The 21,333-nt window shown below is 43.6% G+C and overlaps 2 protein-coding genes across 2 annotated transcripts in view; both read right to left on the bottom strand.

Annotated features, from left to right (window-relative positions):
* The window catches only part of lipt2 (lipoyl(octanoyl) transferase 2), a 571,631-nt gene that overhangs the window by 526,023 nt on the left and 24,275 nt on the right, over positions 1 to 21,333 (bottom strand). The gene's annotated exons all lie outside the window — the stretch shown is intronic.
* On the bottom strand, positions 4,049 to 4,966 carry LOC137084142 (olfactory receptor 51I2-like). The gene has a single exon (XM_067450113.1). The coding sequence runs from the start codon at positions 4,964 to 4,966 to the stop codon at positions 4,049 to 4,051; it is 918 nt and encodes a 305-aa protein (XP_067306214.1).

Below are 21,333 nucleotides of genomic sequence, written 5' to 3'. Positions count from 1 at the left end.
TCTCTGAATCCAGCACTTTTAGAAAACTACCGACCGGTATCCCTTCTGCCTTTCATCGCAAAGACCCTTGAGCGAGTTGTGTTCAATCAACTCTCTATGTTTCTTGAAAGGGACAACCTCCAAGACAACAACCAATCCGGCTTCAAAAGCGGCCATTCGACCGAGACTGCCTTGCTCTCGGTAACTGAGGCACTGAGACTGGCAAAAGCAGCTTCCAAATCATCAGTGCTCATTCTGCTGGATCTGTCTGCTGCTTTTGACACAGTTAACCACCAGATCCTCCTGTCAACACTTAAGAGGACGGGGATCTCAGGATCTGCTCTCCAGTGGTTCAGGTCTTACCTCTCTGGTAGGTCCTACAGGGTGTCATGGAGAGGCGAAGTGTCTAAGTCACATCACCTAGCTACTGGGGTTCCCCAGGGCTCAGTGCTTGACTACTTCTCTTCTCCATCTACATGTCATCATTAGGCTCTGTCCTTCAGAAACACGGCTTCTCCTATCACTGCTATGCTGATGACACTCAACTCTACTTCTCATTTCAACCAGATGATCCTACAGTCAGTGTTCGTATCGCTGCCTGTCTGACAGACATTTCTGACTGGATGAAGGAGCATCATCTTAAACTCAATCTTGCAAAGACAGAATTACTTGTTTTCTCAACCAACCCAGCACTTCATCAAAATTTCTCCATTCAGCTTGGTTCATCAACCATAACTCCATCAAGGACAGCCAGGAACCTTGGAGATGTGATTGATGTCCAGTTAAACTTCACTGACCACATTACTGCAACAGCCCGGTCCTGCAGATTTGCCTTATACAACATTAGAAAGATTAGACCCTTCCTATCAGAACAGGCTGCACAACTCCTGGTTCAAGCTCTTGTTCTCTCCAGACTGGACTATTGTAATGCTTTTCTGGCTGGGCTTCCAGCATGCTCTATCAAACCCTTGCAGCTGATCCAGAATGCAGCGGTGAGAGTGGTCTTTAATAAGCCGAAGAGAGGGTTTTTACGCCTCTCATTTTACGCCTCTCTTCATCAGACTGCACTGGTTGGCAATGGCTGCTCGCATCAAATTCAAGGCATTAGTTCTCGCCTACAAAACAACCACTGGCCCTGCACCAATATACCTAAACTCGCTTGTTCAGACTTACAAACCCTCCAGATGCTTGCGTTCTGTGAGTGAATGGAGCCTCGTGGTTCCATACCAAAGAGGCATGAAATCGCTCTCACTGACATTTTCCTGGACCGTTCCCACCTGGTGGAATGACCTGCCGATCTCAATTCATGCTGCCGAGTCTGTAGCCATTTTTAAAAAACATCTTAAGACACATCTCTTCCAATTGCACCTGACCAATAAAGAATAGCACTTAACTATCCATTAATTTTTGTTTGTTTGTCCAAAAAAAAAACAAACAAAAAAAAAAAACGGTGTACTGTGCTAATTAACTGAGACTTCTTACAGCTCTTACAGGTTGTTGGCCTTGTTTGTTTTGTTGCTTCTATTGTTCTCCCCTTTTTTGTAAGTCGCTTTGGATAAAAGCGTCTGCTAAATGATTAAATGTAAATGTAAATGTGTACTTGTCTGTGTCTGACAAACATATGGAGGGATCACTATATTATATTATGCACAATTAATTTTGAACTACATGTTCGGGAAGGTTACAGAATTGATTGGCTTTTCCTAAAGCTGAATGGGAGAAATTTAGAGTGTGTTGCACGGAATTGAATAAAAACATATCAATGGAAGGGGATGTAGATAGCTGTACAGATGCAGTGACATTTTTGATCATTAATGCTGCAAAAATTCTATACCAAAAAGCATAGTAAAAGAAAAATGGTTCGATGGTGGAATTATCAATGTAAAAATGCAATAAAGAAAGAAATCATGCCTTTAGAGTTTTAAAGAAACACGTGAACCAAGACAATCGGATTGAGTACCAAAGAAAGCTATGGCACAGAAAGTAATTTAGTACCTTAAAGAAGGCTGAATGGAGATAGTTCTGTTTATCTATTGGTAGAGAAATAGATCTGAATGATGTATGGTCAATGATTAACAGATGTCAGATGACTGGGGAAAAAAACTATTATAATCCCTGTGTTGGTAGATGCAATTTTCTATTGACTGATCACATCTAAATTTTTCAGTCGGCCAAATTGAATTTCTGTGAATTAAATTGCATTAATTCACAGCAATTCAATTACAGATAAAACTCTTTACATTCGATTTTCATGAAAATGCATCCCAGAGAACGATCTACTCGGTTACAAGTTAGGGGCGGCAGTGGCTCAGTGGTTCATGTAGGTTGTCTACAAACCGAAAGGTTGGTGGTTCAATCCCCGGTTCCACCTGACCAAGTGTCGAAGTGTGCATGAGCAAGACACCTAACCCCAGCTGCTCCCGACGAGCTGGATGGCGCCTTACATGGCTGACATCGCCGTCGGTGTATGAATGGGTGAATGTGAGGCAATAATGTAAAGCGCTTTGGATAAAAGCGCTATATAAATGCAGTCCATTTACCAGTCCATTTTACAATCTGTTGGGGGGGGGGGGAGGGCATACTATCATGCATACTGAGCTTTTTACACTGTTAAAGACTTGGATTCCCATCCTAAACATAGGCAAAGTTTCAAAAACTAATGTTGGACGTTTGATGGAGTATTTCTGTGTTAAAAATACTCCTTCCGGTTTCTCACAAGTTTCTGAGAGTTTTTTTCGAGTATGGGTCGACTTGACGTTAATAGATCGGAAGGTCCTTGTATGGGCCGTACGGGCTCTTCTCCCAGTAGGGTGCGCGCGCGTGACTAGAGTGAGTCGCGAGAGAGGAAATGCACGGCCATAAACACTGCTCAGGTGCAGATCCAGTCGATCCAGGTGTCGCGCTCCACTTTATTCCTATGGGTGACTTCAACGCTTCAGCACAGCATTCCGGGAAGGCAGTCGACCACATGAGTGTCTACACAATGAAAGCAATGTGTTTAATGTGTTTCTGACTACCTTTGAAAGTGTTTGAAAAAGTGGACAAGCTCAAAATATTTCAGAACCCATTTACACATGTAGGCTATTTAGCATTGTTTATTGTGATCAAATTGACAAAAATGTTACTTAATTTCAGTTATAAACAGGACCTTGATGAGACAGAAAAGCAGAAAGGGATCTTTAAAAAGCTATCTGTCCTTTGTTTTTCATTAATGTAAATTAGGTTTTTGTCAATGTGAAATAAAATAATGAATTAAAAAAAATCCTCCATTTACTATAACCATCTCTTCTGAACATTTTTAACCAGTTACCAAAGAAATGGCAACGAAACCACACTACACTATGTTTGATATCGTACACTAGCCATGATGGGCTAATCTGTTCACTGTTATTTATATTATTGGTGTACAGTAGTTGCTGTATGTGAATCTGGCAGGTGTTTTGGCCAGAAAGCAGGGTCACCAATTATGTCTGTGTGCTGTTTTCATCTGTGTTGTGTTCTGGGGCCAGGAGAAAGCAAAAACATATTCTTGTCTGGTGGGAGAGGGGCTGCTTCAGAGCAATTTTGTTGGCTGATAGTGGTAGAGTTTGTGTAAACAAGCAAAGAAACTTTGGCGAGTTTGGCCATGTTCTTTTTGTTTCTTCTTCTTCTTCTTGCTCTGCTGGGGAAGCTAAATTTCATTGTTTATTTATTTCTGACAACTTCGAATTCGCTCTAAGCCAATAAAAAAAGGTAGGCCTAATGTGCCCTAAAATGGTATGGTAAAGATTCGTAGTTGATGAGATTGTACAGGCGGCAAATAATTTTTTGTTCAATGTTTTGCTATCGAAAAGGAATTATGTGTGTGATTAGACAAAAAGCTGGCAAAATGAGAATTTTGGACAAATAATACCATTGCACCCTAAATGTATTCCATTCAATCCAACTATCATAAAAATGTAGCATTGAAGGGATAACTTTATTGAGTGTGAAACTTTTTAATTTGGTTTACAATTCCTAAAATAAATAAATAAAAGTCTCTATTCTGTGTAACATTTATTACATCAGGAAAAAAAGAAAGAAAAAAAATCTACTTGGATGGGTTTATCAAACGAATAATTTTTTTGCGAATATCAGGCAAGTTTAAAGCATAAACAAGAGGGTTCAGGATAGGAGGTACAATAAGAAACTCCAGTGAAAAAAAAACTGACAGCCATGTAGGAAGTTGTAAAGTCACAACTCGACTCAAAGTGACCTCAGAAATAATGGCAATTGAGAAATTCAAAAGGACCACTATGTGTGGAATACAAGTTTGATAAGCTTTGCCCTTAAACTTTGATGAGCTTCTTCGACAAATTATAAGAATTTTTACATAAGAATATGATATTAAACTTAAAGGAATGACAGTAGTTGAGATTAATATAAACAAGCCAAACATATTATTAGTCTTTGTGGTTTCGCAAGAAAGCTTGACTACTTCATAGTTGTGACAGTACACCTTAAATAATTTGTTACCACACATTCTCAGTTTTGTACTTAAAAAAACACCAATACCAAGTAAAATCACTGGATAAGCCATGTTTATACCTAACATAACAGACAAAAACCTTGGTGTAATTATGTTGTGATACTGTAAAGGTTTACTGATTGCAGCAAGTCTGTCAAGTGCCATTACCATTAATATTGTAAATTCATTTGCGGCATACGTGAAAATTACAACAGACTGTAAGACACATGCTTGAAGTGAGATTGAGTGTGTATCAGAAACCAAGTCAGTCAGTACTCTTGGGAAAAAGCCGGCTGTTCCAAACACAGAGTTGACAGACAAACATGAAATCAGAATGTACATGGGCTGGTGTAAAGTTCTTTCCCGAAATATTGCAAGCATAATAATGACATTAAATAATATGATAGCAGAGTACAGAATAAATCCTAAACTGAAGAAAACATATCTTATGTTCCCAATATTTTCAAATAACATGAAGTAAAAATATGTCTCATTTTCCATTTTGCTCCTTCATTGACCTGAAGAAGAAATTACACAAGTTTCTAAGACTTTTTAAACATCTTAAAAAAAGCAGCAGTTGCAATTATTAACTTGAGAACAATAATGCAATTTTTTTTTAGCATAAGTTAATGCATTAGATATAACAATGAGCAATTGACAGCATTTATTTCTGAATATCCTAATGCATTTCTAACAAGTAGCATTATTTAATGAATTACGAACACATTCGAATTATCAATGAATTAGTAAATATTTCTATTTCTTAAAACACATTACATAAATACCTCCTGGAATACACCTTGAAATGAGCACTGTTGCTTATATAATGTGCAAGAAAAATCTCTGTGTTTAAGAAGAACTGTGTTTTATCTGGTGTTCTTATAGTATCTAACACGTCATCTCAGGAGGCCTTTTTTCATAGAGCACAAACCTCTTTTAACCCTTTGTATTTTGCAAATCCTATTGAAACATATTGTGACGAGCATCCTCGGAAGAATCAGCGTCGCCCTGGTAACCAACACAAAACACCTGCACCTCCTCATCGCCGGCTGATCGGTCACAGCTGCTCCCAATCAGCCCACAGCCACATAAGCAGCACAGACTGAGCAGATGGGGAGACTGAGGTCTTGAGCCGACAAAACGCTGGTCTAACCTTTGTTTCTCTGTTCTCCCCAGAAAGCAGCGAGTGACAGACAGCCCACCCCTTTGGAGCACGTCTGGGTCCCCCACTTTTGGTTGGATTGAGCACTGAAGAGCACTTAAAGCACCAGCCACCACGCACCGGATTCCCTTCCTTCACCAGTTTGATTTCACTGTAAATAAATCTACCCTCCGGGGCCACTTTTCACGAAGCCTGCCTTGTCGAGTGGTTCTTCACCCCGTGACAGTGGTGGAGAATGCGGGCAAGTTCGTGAGGAATCACCGACAAGTTCATCGCTCCACCCCTTAATCCTTTTTTTTTTGTGTTGTCCTCTCTTCCTGTGTAGACACCGGGCCGGGGGAACGCGGCGCGCTCGTCCCCACGATGGAGGAGGTATTACAGCGCCTCGCAGAAGTGAGCATCCGCCAGCAACAGATAGTGGAACATCTCGCCACTCGCCAGGGCAGGACAGAGGACGAGCTCTTCGCCGTCCGTGCCGCCGCCGCCCAACGCGTTCCGCTACCTGATCCTCGCGCCCAAGCTACCCGCCTGCTGCCAAAGATGACTGCTGATGACGATGTGGAAGCCTTCCTACAGGTCTTTGAAAACACCGCCACACGTGAGGCATGGGCTGAGGATGATTGGGCACGTGCGCTGGCACCCCTCCTCACTGGAGAAGCCCAACGGGCTTATTTCTCGCTCCCCCTTGAGACCGCCGAAGACTATAACAAAGTCAAGCGGGAAATTTTAGCGAGGCTCGGCCTCTCACCAGTCTGCGCCGCCCAGCAGTTCCACGAATGGGAATTCAAGCCCAGAGTACCAGCCCGTGCCCAGGCAGCCGAGCTCAGCCGCATCGCGCATCACTGGCTATTGGAGGGGGACCCCACCGCAGTACAGGTAGCGGAACGGGTAGTGGTCGATCGACTTCTCCGCGCGCTACCCCGCGCTCATCGGCAAGCAGTTGGGATGAGGAATCCTACCAACACCCTGGAACTCGTGGAGGCGATCGAGCTGGCGGATGCCGTCCATCATCGCGAGGCCGGGGACCGACCGCCGCCGTTCCCCCGGAGAGTCGGCCAGGAGCGACGCCCGCTCGAAGGGACCCCGCGACCAGTCAGCAGGCCGACGGTTCCCCCACCGCGAGATGAGCCCATGCCCAGCGCTGAACCTCCATCACCTCCGCGAGCGTGGCTGGCAGGTTGCATCGTCCACCAGCATGTACCCTCGGGAGCCCCCGAAGCAGAAGTGATGGTGGAAGGAAAACGGTTCCGGGCCTTGCTGGACTCAGGCAGTGCGGTCACCCTAATCCAGTCACGGTTGTGCGCCCCTCGAAGCGGCCAGAAGACCTTCTTACCGATTACATGTGTGCACGGAGACACTCGCCAAGTTCCGGCCCGCAGAGTCATCATCTCGTCACCCCAAGGCACCTGGCCGGTAGAAGCGGGCCTGGTGAAGGACCTGCCGGTGGCCGTACTGCTTGGGAGGGATTGGCCTGGCTTCGACAGACTGCTCAACGCTGCTACTCAGCCTGCCAGCCCGGAGGGAAACCATCGAAGACGGAGACGGCCTCGGGGACCCCGCCACCGACCGGCCCTGCTCGCCTCTGACAGCGGGAGAGATGGTGAGTCCCCTGCCCAGAATACTAATCTGTTCTATGATATTTACCAACAGGCTGCTGGAGGGGGCTCATTCGCCAAGGAACAGCGGGAGGACGATCGGCTCAAGCACTGTTGGGCTCAAGTGCGAGTCGTCGATGGAAAAGACGTTCTCCCACGGCCCCATCCTCTCCCGCATTTTGTCATTGAGAATGGCCTGCTGTACTGTGTCGCTCAGCGGAGGGGGGAGGAGAAGAAATTGCTGGTGGTACCTCGAGCTAAGACCGAAACCATCCTGGAGCTGGCACATTCCCATCCCATGGCAGGTCACCTCGGGACAGCCAACACCACTCAGCGCATCCGTGACCGTTTCCTTTGGCCAGGCCTGGAGGCCGAAGTGAAGCGGTTTTGCCAAGCCTGCCCGACCTGCCAGGTCACTTCGCCCAAGACCCCTCCCCCCAGCCCGCTCATTCCGCTGCCTATCATCGAGGTGCCCTTCGAGCGGATCGGAATGGACATAGTGGGGCCGTTGCCAAAGTCTGCCCGCGGACACGAACACATCCTGGTAATCGTCGACTACGCCACCCGGTACCCAGAAGCAGTTCCCCTTCGTAAGGCCACCGCGAAGTCCATCGCCCAGGAGCTGTTTCTGCTGGCCAGCCGAGTCGGCCTCCCCTCGGAGATCCTGACTGACCAGGGGACCCCGTTCATGTCCCGGCTAATGGCGGATCTTTGCAGGCTGCTGCGAGTAAAGCAGTTGAGGACCACAGTCTACCACCCTCAGACGGACGGACTCGTAGAGAGATTCAATCAGACCCTAAAGCAGATGCTTAGACGCGTGGCGGCGGAGGATAAGCGGGATTGGGACCTCATGATTCCCTACGTGCTCTTTGGGATCCGCGAAGTTCCCCAGGCCTCCACTGGCTTTACCCCCTTTGAGCTCCTGTTCGGCCGTCAACCACGTGGGCTCCTGGACGTCGCCAGGGAGGCGTGGGAGCAGCAGCCTGCCCCTCATCGCACCATCATCGAACATGTTCGACAGATGAGAGAACGGATCGATCGAGTGATGCCATTGGTCCGGGAAAACCTCAGCAAGGCCCAACAAGCGCAGCAACGCCACTACGACCGGGCAGCCCAACCACGGGAATTCCAGCCCGGAGACCGCGTCATGGTACTGGTCCCCAGCTCTGCCTGCAAGTTCCTGGCCTCATGGAAAGGACCATATACAGTACTGGAAAGAATGGGACCAGTAACATACCGGCTGAGACAACCTGGACGACGGCAGACAGAGCAACTCTATCATATCAACCTCCTGAAGAAGTGGGTGGGGACCCGGGACCAGCTGGCGGCTTTGAGTCTCACCGACCCCGTGGTTGTGGACGTCAACCCTCACCTTTCGGCTGCCCAGAAGACGGAGCTGCAGCACCTGGTCAGTCAGTTCCAGGATGTGTTCTCTTCCCAACCCGGGCAGACCAACGTGATCCAGCATAACATCAAGACCCCCCCAGGAGTCATCGTCAGGCAACGGCCCTACCGCGTCCCGGAAGCTCGTCGGCAGGCTATTGAGGATGAGATCCAACGAATGCTAAAGTTGGGGGTAATTGAACCATCCCGGAGTCCGTGGTCCAGCCCCATTGTGATGGTCCCAAAGCCGGATGGCACCCTCCGCTTTTGTAATGACTTCCGCCGCCTGAACGAAGTCTCCGAATTCGACGGGTACCCCATGCCTCGGGTCGACGAGCTGCTGGACCGCCTCGGAAGGGCCCGGTACATCAGCACCCTAGACCTCACCAAGGGCTATTGGCAGGTACCCCTATCTGAAACGGCTAAGCCGAAGACTGCTTTCTCAACCCCCAGTGGCCACTGGCAGTACCGGACCCTTCCCTTTGGCCTGCACGGGGCCCCCGCAACATTCCAGAGAATGATGGACATCATCCTGCGGCCCCACCAGGCGTACGCAGCCGCCTACCTAGATGACGTGGTGATCCACTCCGAGGCATGGGAGGAACATCTGGATCGTCTGCGGAGGGTGCTCTCGGAGCTCCGGCGGGCTGGACTCACCGCCAACCCCCGCAAATGCCACCTAGCCCTCTCCGAGGCCAAGTACCTGGGCTTCCAAGTCGGCCGAGGCCTCATACGGCCGCAGGAAAAGAAAGTAGAGGCCATCCACTCTGCCCCGAGACCCCAGACGAAGACCCAGGTACGAGCCTTCTTGGGGTTGGCGGGGTATTACCGATGTTTTATCCCCAACTTCTCCTCTTTAGCCGCCCCCCTGACAGACCTGACCAGGAAGGGGCAGCCGGAGAAAGTATGCTGGACCCCATCGCTTGAGGAGGCCTTTGCCCAAGTCAAAGCAGCGCTGACGTCCTCGCCCGTACTCCGTGCTCCAGACTTCAGCGGCCCCTTCCTGCTGCAGACGGATGCCTCCGACACAGGACTGGGAGCCGTCCTGTCCCAAATCCAGGAAGGTGAGGAGCATCCGATCATTTACATCAGCAGGAAGCTGTCCCCGGCCGAGAGGAAGTACGCCACCGTGGAGAAAGAAGCCCTGGCCATCAAGTGGGCAGTCCTGGAGCTCCGGTACTACCTCCTAGGCCGCAAGTTTACCCTGGTCACAGACCACGCGCCCCTACAGTGGATGGCCCGCGCCAAAGACACCAACGCCAGGGTGACCCGCTGGTTCCTAGCGCTCCAGGACTTCCACTTTGAGGTACAACATCGGGCCGGGGCTGCCAACGCGAACGCCGATGGCCTCTCACGGATCTGGACAGCGTATGCAGGTCTGTCAGGGGTCATTCCCCACCCTCCCCTTACATCACCCCTGCTGTCTCCTTTTGTTCACAGGACCAGAGCGACGCTTAGGGGGGGGGAATGTGACGAGCATCCTCGGAAGAATCAGCGTCGCCCTGGTAACCAACACAAAACACCTGCACCTCCTCATCGCCGGCTGATCGGTCACAGCTGCTCCCAATCAGCCCACAGCCACATAAGCAGCACAGACTGAGCAGATGGGGAGACTGAGGTCTTGAGCCGACAAAACGCTGGTCTAACCTTTGTTTCTCTGTTCTCCCCAGAAAGCAGCGAGTGACCGACAGCCCACCCCTTTGGAGCACGTCTGGGTCCCCCACTTTTGGTTGGATTGAGCACTGAAGAGCACTTAAAGCACCAGCCACCACGCACCGGATTCCCTTCCTTCACCAGTTTGATTTCACTGTAAATAAATCTACCCTCCGGGGCCACTTTTCACGAAGCCTGCCTTGTCGAGTGGTTCTTCACCCCGTGACAATATCAACATAGCAAAAAAGTAGGCTATTCTTCATATATTGGACCTTTTATTATATTACAAGTCTACATTTACCTACATTTATGCATTTGGCAGATGCTTTTATCCAGGGTTGCCAACTTTTAAGTTCAGGTTGGAGTGAGATTTTGGGTGTAATGCTTTTGATCTTGATTCAGTATCAGTTTATATCTAGTATATATACTGTACATAATAATATGTTTGTTTTGGCACTAGTTTAAAGATTTCTTGGGTCAAATTATATGTGCCATTCCTTAATATTCACTTGTGACTGTATCATTATTCATTAAAAGTATCATTATTCATTAAAAAGATTAGGATGCAAGTTATTTAAGTTTTGAAATTTCACATTTAAAGAAATCTAGTGTTTGATCATCATATCTAAATATTTATTAGAATGCAAAGACTGCAATATATTTTTTGAGCAACTAGATTAGATACATGTATATTTATTAAAGAGCCATAAGGCACCTAATGGCATTACAAATAAACATTAATATTTTTTAGCCACAAAATGACTCTAATTTGCCTCTTTGAATTGGAATTCTCTATTTTAATATTAATTACTACACTAATTGTAATATACATTTTAGAAGAAATACAAATATTAGAAGAAAAATATTTTAAGTGGTCATTTATTGACAATAATTGTTGCACAAATAGTATTTAGTACCAAAAGATCTCCTCAAAATATTCAATAAATATCATTTAATGAGTATGAGTGTGACCTATTAGTGTATTTTTTTACAGTCTATGCCTATTAGTAAGGAATACCTGAGGGCTAAATACAAGAATAACATTAATGTTATTCACTCTCCATAAAAAAAACGATCCTGTAAATATGGCTGACTTAATAATCAATAAACACTAACACTATGCTGTACTGTTTACCAAAACTTGCAGCAAACATCTATATGGTGAAACTGTTGTGTATCCGCTTAAGCCATTTTAATGCATTGGCACGGCGCTAGAAGTATTGAGCGCTCATGGGCCACGTGACCAGCGCGCATTGCAGGGAGACGAGAGCATGCAACTCCGCTTTTCAACGCCTCTGGCTTTAACATTATGCCACATTAGCGCCAAAACGCTATTTATTGTTTGAATTTCATTAAAACACATTTAAAAAAAATTAAAGCTTATAGCTTTGTTTAATATCAAAAGCAGGTTTGGCAATATGGCGTGAGATTGAGTTGGGCGGAGTGAGAGCGTGAGACAGAGCCTGAAAGCGTGAGAATCACGCCAGATGCGTGAGAGTTGGCAACCCTGTTTTATCCATTGCATTCGAGGTACACATTTTACATTTTGTCAATTCTTGCTCTCCCTGGGAGTCGAACCCATGACCTTAGCGTTGCTAGTGCCATGCTCTACTGTTTGAGCTACAGGAAAGCCTGGCCCGCCGTGGGGGCCATATTAATAATTATATTATTAAAAGTCTAATGACTTTGAATAATATAATCTACTTCTACATGTCGATGCCTTCTCAAGCCGCCATACGAGCTGTGTTTGTGATGTTTGAGCATGGGATGCAAATTTTTTCTGCTAGGTGCTACTATACTGTTGCAGAAACACAATACTGTAAGCACTAAGCTCCGTGGCTGCAGATGTTGATAATATCTTCATATTCTGTAGTTCACTTTTAAATGAAAAAAAAAAATTATGGCGTCCTGTCATCTTTGTCAAGATTTGTTTCCTTCCTTCTTACCGTATATACCTGAATATAAGACGATCCTCCATTTTCCAGACTTATTTTTGGGGGAAAAAATTGATTTTCGTGGATAAAATGTGGTTTACGACGTTTTTGTTTGAAAATTCTACTGATAATTGATTGGATTTTTTTTAACACCATTCATTACAGGGCTGGACATTAAGCATGTTCATGTGCTTGTCTTTCTGATAAGTAAATCGGTCATTCACTTGTCCGAGTAAAAAATGTGCTTGTCCGGAAAATTTTTATATTTTTAATTTTTTTGTGTTGTAAATATAATTTATTCTGAAGCAATATTCTCAACAGTGTACAATCAGCTTTGGCATATAGAAATCTGCATATTTGTGATATGTTTACCTTTTTTAAAAGGCTTTTTTAACCCTAATCTTACTTTATATTCTTAAATTTGATCTATACATTCAATTAAAATAACACTAGGCTATAGGCTGTTACCAATCAAATTAAATAATTTACACTGAAAAATTACAACTGCATTAAAGGTGCACTATGCAGCTTTTGTCCACTGGAGGGCGCCTATGCAAAACAAATGCGTAGTTTGATGACGCAAAGTGTGAGCGCAGCATCTTGGGAGATGTGGTCTTCTCATCACAGCCGGTGAAAAATAGGACTCGGGCAGAAATCACGTTCATGCATGCGGTTATTAACGTTACTGTAGTCTAAAGCAGAGCAGGACCGAGTGTTATGGACCTGAGCAAAGCTGCTGGAGCGATTGTTAAACAAATACCCGCCTTGCGAATACCGGGACTTTTATTATGACGGGACGGGACTCATTTGCCGGGCGCCTGCACAGATCCGCTCTTCCGGTTATGATTTTGAGGTAATGGAGCTCTGTTTATCATATTAGATACATTTAAGTGTGTTTAAAACGATGTTATGACGTTACTCCGTGCGTTCAGTTGTTCACACTGCTAAGAATAAAGCGCTCCTGCCAAATAAAAGCCGAAACCGAGGGTAACGCAGATATGACGCAATTGACAGGCGACTCTCTCAAATGCAATGCTGCAACGTTCCTGTCCTTAGTTAAAATAGCAATTTTCTCACAATTTAAAAATAGTTGGAAACATCTGGGATATTGTAGGTACTCAACTGAACAAAATATATAACACTGGCCTAGTGGTTTTTGGATATTTTACTGCAAAAATACTACATAGTTCACCTTTAAATAATGTTATGAGATTTGTATTTTTGGATGAATAAGAAATTTTAGAGAGTATGTTTAAACATAATACTAAACTTCCAGTAGGTGGCAGCAGGTGAGTCTTAATGAGTGAGTCATTGAGTCATTCATTCAAACGATTCATTCAAACGGCTGTCGTTTACCGTAGACCGTTCGTTTACCAACAGGTTATTGAATCTTTGATTCAACTGATTCATTCAATTACTGAATCATTCAGTAACGCACACTGTTGCTTTGAGACGCGTTGTTTCTGCTGTTTGGAACTTTGTTGCTTAGAATAAGAAAAAAGGCGCTGCAATGGTAGCTGAAATCGAATCCGGATATTGCTATGAAGAAAACTATAACATTACTACTGCCATGACGTAATTAAAGAGACGAATTAGCATATTTGTATTAATATTAGAATAGAGTTCCAATGCATGAAAAAATTAATCACATTTAAAATAATTATTGAAGAATTGTTAAACGTTAGAAAATAGTATTATTTAAAATAAATATTTCCCTTGATCTGACAGGATGGGGAAGCTGTCAATCTGGATGGGCACAGGCATTGGATATCACAGATAAATTGGGGATCACTTCTGGGAGCCCCTATCAGCTTCAAGATATAGAGAACAGGCTAATGACTATTGGTGTGATGACTTTTGCCACACACTCTAACCGAGAAACACTTATTAATAAACACGTTAGATGCTTTATTTCCACTAAAATTTTCTCAATTCTTTTTGAAAATAAATGCTTTTCCAATCTGATATGTGATGGGAAAAGGGAGTAGAGAGAGTGTGGCAAAAGGCAGATTCGATCCTCGATCGAGTTGCATCAAAACTTGTAGGCATGCGTCTTACCACTACACTATAGCCACGGTTAAAGATTTGAGCCATTTCTCTGCCTTTATCGCTGTCAAATGTTACTATCGATATAGCCTCTGATTTCTTACGGTCCAACTCGTCTGACGCCTGTCTGATACATTCTTCCTCTTCTTCATCGTCGCTCAGTTGTAGATTAGGGTATTATCCAGTCTTATTATGCTGCTTTCATCCTTGCTTGGATCTTCTTCAGAGTCTGTGAGCGCTTGTTCATAAGCATCCGGCTTGTCGAAGAAGTACTTTGAAACATTTTCGGTGTAACGGCCACGGTTCAGCTCGTCTGCGATCATCTTTGCGGCGTCCATCTTCATTGAATGTTGATATCAGCAAGAGCCAGCCAGAGCGCTGCATAATAAGTAGCCACGCTTCCCTCGGAGGGCAGGTACAATAACAAAAGAAACAAAAGCCAGCTTATCCCGTATGGAAATACACACAGACAATGACACGCCCCTACTGCGTGCTAGAATCTCCGAAAACAAGCCGATTTCAACCTCAAAATGTACACTTTTAAATACACCAATACTGCTGTCTCAAAAACCGAGAGGCTTCTTCGTGATCTCAACTAACAGATTCAAAAAAACGAAAATCACATAATTTGAAAAAAAAAAAAAAACACTTCAATCTCATTTTGCTCGAAAGTTGTGCTGCCGACTTGTGTCCCTGGTTTCCGTGACGGGTCACATATGTGCCAGATAATACCCACATGTGGCCCAAACAATGCTTGCTATCTGGGATGCTCCCGTTAAAACTAGACTGGTTCCATCTACTCGTGCTGCACCCTGGTTCACTCCTGAACTACGAACACTAAAAACTGAGGGATGCCGCCTAGAAAGGCTATACAGGAAAACTGGGCTTATTATACACTCCTTGGCTTTTAAAGAACATCAGTCTGCTTAAACTCGATGAAGAGCCGCAGTTGTCAGATTTCAGACTTTCAGATGCGCCTTCAGCATCATGGTGCTTCATCTGTCCTAATATGTGATATGCAAATAATATGAGGCCAGATGGCAAGAATGACAACTAGTGGCAAACAGGGAACACAGTGGTGTCTTTTAAAGGACACAAATCCCATGTTTTTGTGTTGATTCCTTTTACATATTAACTATTTGAACTTTTATTGAACATAAAATTATCATAGCATGAAAAGTAGGTCGTTTTAAACACGTCTTTGCAGGTATATGCTGATCAGGCATAACATTATGACAGGTGAAGGGAATAACACTAGGTGCGTTTACATGCACACCAGCAAGCTGATAACTCCAAAAAATAAGCTTGTTGAAATAACCAGTTCTCCCCGTTTACATGCAAACCAGTAAACGGACAACGCATGTTAACTGCGTTTAACTGCTGTTATTTCCTTGTAGTGCTGTCAAAAATAATAATGTCCGTATATCTGACTGAGTTTTTCAAATGTTACGTCAGTTGGGATGTTAAGTGTGCACTGTGTCAGCGGGAGATTTACGGCTCATACGCCTTATGCAGTTATGCAGCGTTTTGACTGAACCTCTTCTAGGCTACTTCTGCTGCATGAGAAAAGAGAACACCTCTTTACAATTTTCTGGGTCTTAAACGAGTCTGCGTTTGTGATATATGTCCTTATTTCATGCAAACGCTAGCTCGCTCTGTCTGGATGCATTAAAATCTTATCTAAATTTGTGTTTTTGTCACCTATCACACATGCACACTTTAATAAGCCGACAGAAAGCAGGTTAATGCGTTTACATGCCACGCGAAATCGAGATAAGAGGCAAAAAACGATCTGTTCTGACCGATTTATGCTTACGCCGTTTATGACATTACTCCGATAAAAGAAAACGGGTTGCCACGTTTAAATAACTATGTTCATTGTTGGCTTATTGGGCATAATCGGCTTAAGAACGTGCATGTAAACGCACCCTATGACTCGTTCGGTGACTGTGTGCTGCATTACACATGGGATTGAAATGGTAAATACACTCAACTGAGGCTAATTCGACACCCTCCTCAAACAAATACATAATGCTGCACAAAATAACCTTAAAAAGACTTTGAAATGCCAAAACCTCACTTACCTGAAGATATGCGTGACCAAAAACTCATGAGAGCAGATGAGAAAATGGTGCCAGTCAGATTCATTCCACTAATGAGATGCAATCACCTGAGGTGTGAAACCTCGGATGTCAGCTGCGCTTGATTTCAGGTGTCCTGTGTTTTTCCAGATATAATCCAAAGGTTTACCACAAGTCAGCCTTTCTCACTTTGTGCCATAGCTCAAACACATATGGCCCTTATGTGTACATTGTTATCTGGGCCATATACTTCAAAATGAGTTGTGAACCAAGAGAACATTTCCTGCCGATTTTAAAGTTATGGCAAAACAAATATAGTCACATTCTGGCCCATATCTGTTCAGCCATGCCATATCTGGGCCATATGTGCCAGATAATACCCACATGTGGCCCAAACATGCTTGCTATCTGGGAAATGAACACTATAGTACCCTTGGAGGGAGAGAGGAAGTGCTATCCTACATGACCACTGCTTTTATTGGCCAATAAAAGCTTTCCACTCAGCCATGCTCTTGTTGTAAGACGTTGTGAGATCTCTTTCATGGATTTTGTCTAAGAGGACCTCCGCCTGTATGACTGAAAGCTGAGTGGCTACACACTTTGGTTAAGTCAGATGTAGGGTATAGTAGTAGGCCATAAGGTATAAAGCACTCTCATTAAGCTTGTCTTTTGGAAAGATGGTTATTGCCACATCTCCTACCCCTAGTAGGCAGTTGGACGGACTGACAATCAGGACTGGGCAGGAGAAAAGGCGTTTCTTTAAGTAGGATTTGGGGTCTTCTGTTTCCTGTTACACACAACACAGACACCCTTCTGTCAGGATAATGCATTTTGGTAATTTGGAACCTAGGGTAGAGGGTTGTGTACAAACACATAACTTTACAAAGCAAAATTCTGACAAAAGTTACAGTACTGAGAATGCTCCATCTGAAAGTCCAGTTTTTAACTATGCCATACTGCTTACACATGTCTAGCCTTCCAAAAGAAGTTAAAACCAAGGCTAGGCTAGTCTTGCTTTGTTATCATTAGGTTGATAAAACCCGCTACCATACTGTGACACAGCCAAGACATCTACACAGTGAAAATCATCTTTCTAAAAACAAAGTTTAGGTGTCTTTGAAGGCTTAGAACATACAGTATGTGGATAGGATATACATCGGGAGTCGTCAGGGGCAGCACCTTCAGTTATAATTTTCTTCCAATACCGCAGTTAAAACGATCCTGCGACATTTGACACAGCTCACCTTGAGGACATGCACCAGAGCCGTACTCACATCTCGTACCATCTTTGGAGGAGCAGATGAGGAGGGGAACAGTGATGGCAGCACACATAAAATCTCAAGAGCCTGTTCAGCTCTACACAAAAAGATTTATTACTTAAGCACTTGGACAAAGTGCACAAGGTCAAAACTGATCAAAAGGTATAAAACAGACACAATGATTTATATATATATATATATATATATATATATATATATATATATATATATATATATATATATATATATATATATATATATATATATACACGCTAGCTCTACTTGACAATTAACATGCCTGAAGGTCCACCCTAAACCCCATTCACTAATAACACCAAAACAGCATTCCCCACCTCCTCAGACATAGCAGGGTCTTTGGTGTGGTCTCTTACCTCAATTAAAACCTCTCTCACAGCAGCTCCCTGGTACCTCATAGGCTCGACACTCTTGACCTTGCTCTCCCACCTTGTTTCTGCCCACATCTTTAAGGTGATGCTCACATGGTTCTTTAGTATGGTCTATTTCACCTAAAATGCCGCAGCTAATTGGACGCGCGAATGGATTCAAAATGTTCACGCGTCAAACTAGACGCGGTAGACACGATTTTGGCGCTCAATACGCGTTTGGTGTGAACGCAGACTAAGGCCGAATTTACACTGAATGGTTCAAGTGACCCAATTCGATTTTTTTTTCCTCCCATGGATGCCAATTTTCTCAGATCGGTTTCAGGCCTCACTCATATGTGGAAAAAAATGTATCTGATATGTTTACGGTCCAATTCTCACTGTTACCTAATATCTTATTAGCATGCAGATTAGGATATGGGCTGTTTATTGCTGCAAATATTAACACGTTATTCTAAATTGCGGTACAGGTCAATCTATAACTAATTAAACATATCTCAACTAGCAGAGTATTAATCTCGTCGTTTGTGTAAAATAAATGTGTTGCTTTTGCTGAGTAAGTTACTCGCCGTCGTTGACAGCGGCTCGCGCTTTAGATGCGTGCTTCAGTCTCGTTGTGTGGAGAACATTTGTTCCAGTGAAAGCACAAAATAAAATGCACACAAACATGCCCTGCCCATATATACAATCACTGGTGAACGCATTTGGTTTTATGAGTTAATGTCGTGAAGAATTTGTAGACTTTTAAATAATTATTTGGATGCAAGAAGGATGAAACTATTGCATTAAAATTAATAAATTAAACTACATGTGCTAGTGAAAATTATTTCATTATATCATAATGCTTTTTTTATCGTTTCGCCAAGTGTTATTTAAATGCTGATACCGGATACGAGTATCAGTACAGTAAAATCGGAATTGGCCATTTGGCCATCAACACCTGCAGTGTAAACGGCCTAACTTTCAGGGAGGAACCATAACTGCATCAAATTCTATGCATGGCACACCGTAATAATCATAAAAAGAGAAAATAGTTGCATACCTTTATCTTTTGTTATTTTCTCCTCTTCTTCTTTTCGTTTTTTTCTAAACTTGGCACCTGATAGCTTTGACCTTTTTCTTTCCATCTGTATTTATTAGGCACTCGACAAAAAAACATATTTCCCGTCCCAACACTGTCACTCAAGACCAGAAGTCAAGACTAAACCAATTCACGTTGGTAATCACTGATGACTGAGCACATAATCGTTTATACCTATTTTTATCCATTTCACACAATTCAGGAATAAAAAATGTGCAGGAAGTATATGCCTGTATTTAAAATTGTATTTATTATAATTTGTAAATAAAGGGCAAAAATGCCATTTCAAAATTGAAAAGTTGTTTGATTATTTGTTGCTCTGGGTCTGGAGAGCTTGAGAACCTCAGTCTCTTCTTCTTTTTTAGTTTGTTGTTGTATGCCCACTTGCTGTCTACGTCCAGAAGGTAATGAAAACATCATCAAAGTAGTCCATATGTGACATCAGTTGGTTAGTTAGACTCTTTTGAAGCATTGACAATACATTTTGGTCCAAAAATAAGAAAAAAATATGACTATTCAGCATTGGCTTCTCTTCCAAACGGTCATGAATTTGGATCGCGTGTCAAACTGGCAAACTGCTGAAATCATGTGACATTGGCGATATGAATTAGAAATTCATCTGCTGATTCACGACCGTTTGAATCTTTTTTTGAGGTTTGAAAACAAATGCGGAAGAGAAAAAAAATGCTGAATAAAGTCGTATTTTGTTTAGTTATTTTTGGACCAAAATGTATTGTCGACGCTTCAAAAGAGTCTAACTAACCAACTGATGTCACATATACTACTTTGATGATGTTTTCATTACCTTCTGGACGTGGACAGCAAGTGGGCATAAACTTACATTCAAAGGACAGAAAGCCCTCGGACTATATCTAAAATATCTTAAACTGTGTTCTGAGGATGAACGGAGGTCTTACGGGTGTGGAACGACATTGGGGTGAGTCATTAATGAAAGAAATTTCATTTTTTGGTAAACTAACCCTTTTAACTCCAAGTCTTCCAGAGTCGCGGTCAAAGCTGATTTGAAAGACCGCCGTTCGCCAGTTTCTGTGTTTACTAAAAGCACGCAAGCGCAACTCGGCCGTCATTATGTTAAGCCCCGCCCACCGACTCTATACACAATGTGATTGGTCCGACCAGAGTTTGGCATTTACAGCTCAGAAGTGTATTGAGAGTTGCTAGACGACACTTGTGACAGATTCTGCCACTAGGGGGCGTCTAGATTTCTAGGCTAAGAGGTGGCCGTATCAGCTGATGAATTTGTGCTTGCGCATCATGAAGTTTTTTTCCGCAAGAGTTAACAACTTCTCACTTTTATTCATCTGGTGATACAGTTATGTGGGAAGAATCCCCTTCCTAAAATTCTCGCTCGTGGAAAAGTGCTGCTCGTCCCAAGGTGAATGGTCGAAATGCTGTGCATCAAGGAGACAGACGGGCTTGTTTTTACTGCCTGGATCCTGGGCATTTAATTTCCGAGTGTAGAGAATGGAATAAAAAAAAAAGTGAAAATTATTAGATTATGAGAGGTGGAAATTTCTGGGTATGAGCCATTCATTTTAGATAGACAGGTGTCAATCTCTGATTCTCCAGATACACATGTATTGGTCTTGCAAAATACAGGTTATTTTCAGTCGTTTGTACTCGACAGTGTCTTGCCTTTTTCGGATAAATTGTATACTTGAAGGACTTGAAGTTTTTTTCTACATTTGGTCTACTGGAAATAATACAGAGCTATCAAGGAACTAATTTTACTTCCAAAACTTTTACACAAGAAGTTAGAAGTTAAGCACAGAGTCCTTATCACCCAGAGTAACAGGGAGCCTTGGAGATGTTCCACCAAACTCTTAAAACTATGACTTGTGCATATTGCTTACCGACAGGAAAGGATTGGGCGGAGGGGTTGCCTTTTCTTTAATTTGCTGTGAGAGAAGCAGTTCAGGGTCCTCAGGGTTTAGTCCGATCGATCTAGTGATCGGACACACCGTGAGGGGTCCGTTAAAACTGATGTATGAACATTTGTTGACACAAAATTTGTCTTCTGTGTCTCTTTTGGATTATGTGAGTTCTTTCAGAGAAAGACTTTATAAAGCATGTGCTGTAGCTAAGACTCATCTGTCTGTCGCACAGTCGAAAATGAAACCGCATTGTGGAGAGGTGAACGAGCGAGGGACATGGGAGGAGCGAGTTAGACCGGGGACGTGATTGCGAAGGAGTATCACCTGCGAGCCACACCGGTCTCGAGTCCTGAGGGAGCTCGGAGTCATTTAAAG

Source organism: Pseudorasbora parva, chromosome 8, assembly GCF_024679245.1.
Source record: "Pseudorasbora parva isolate DD20220531a chromosome 8, ASM2467924v1, whole genome shotgun sequence".
Lineage (NCBI taxonomy): Eukaryota > Metazoa > Chordata > Actinopteri > Cypriniformes > Gobionidae > Pseudorasbora > Pseudorasbora parva.
Note: the sequence above shows the minus strand (reverse complement) of the source record. Positions and strands in the feature narration are given on the sequence as shown.

Bases quoted from the DNA above. Each gene is read 5' to 3' on its own strand.
- LOC137084142 (XM_067450113.1), bottom strand. From the start codon at position 4,966: ATGGAAAATGAGACATATTTTTACTTCATGTTATTTGAAAATATTGGG.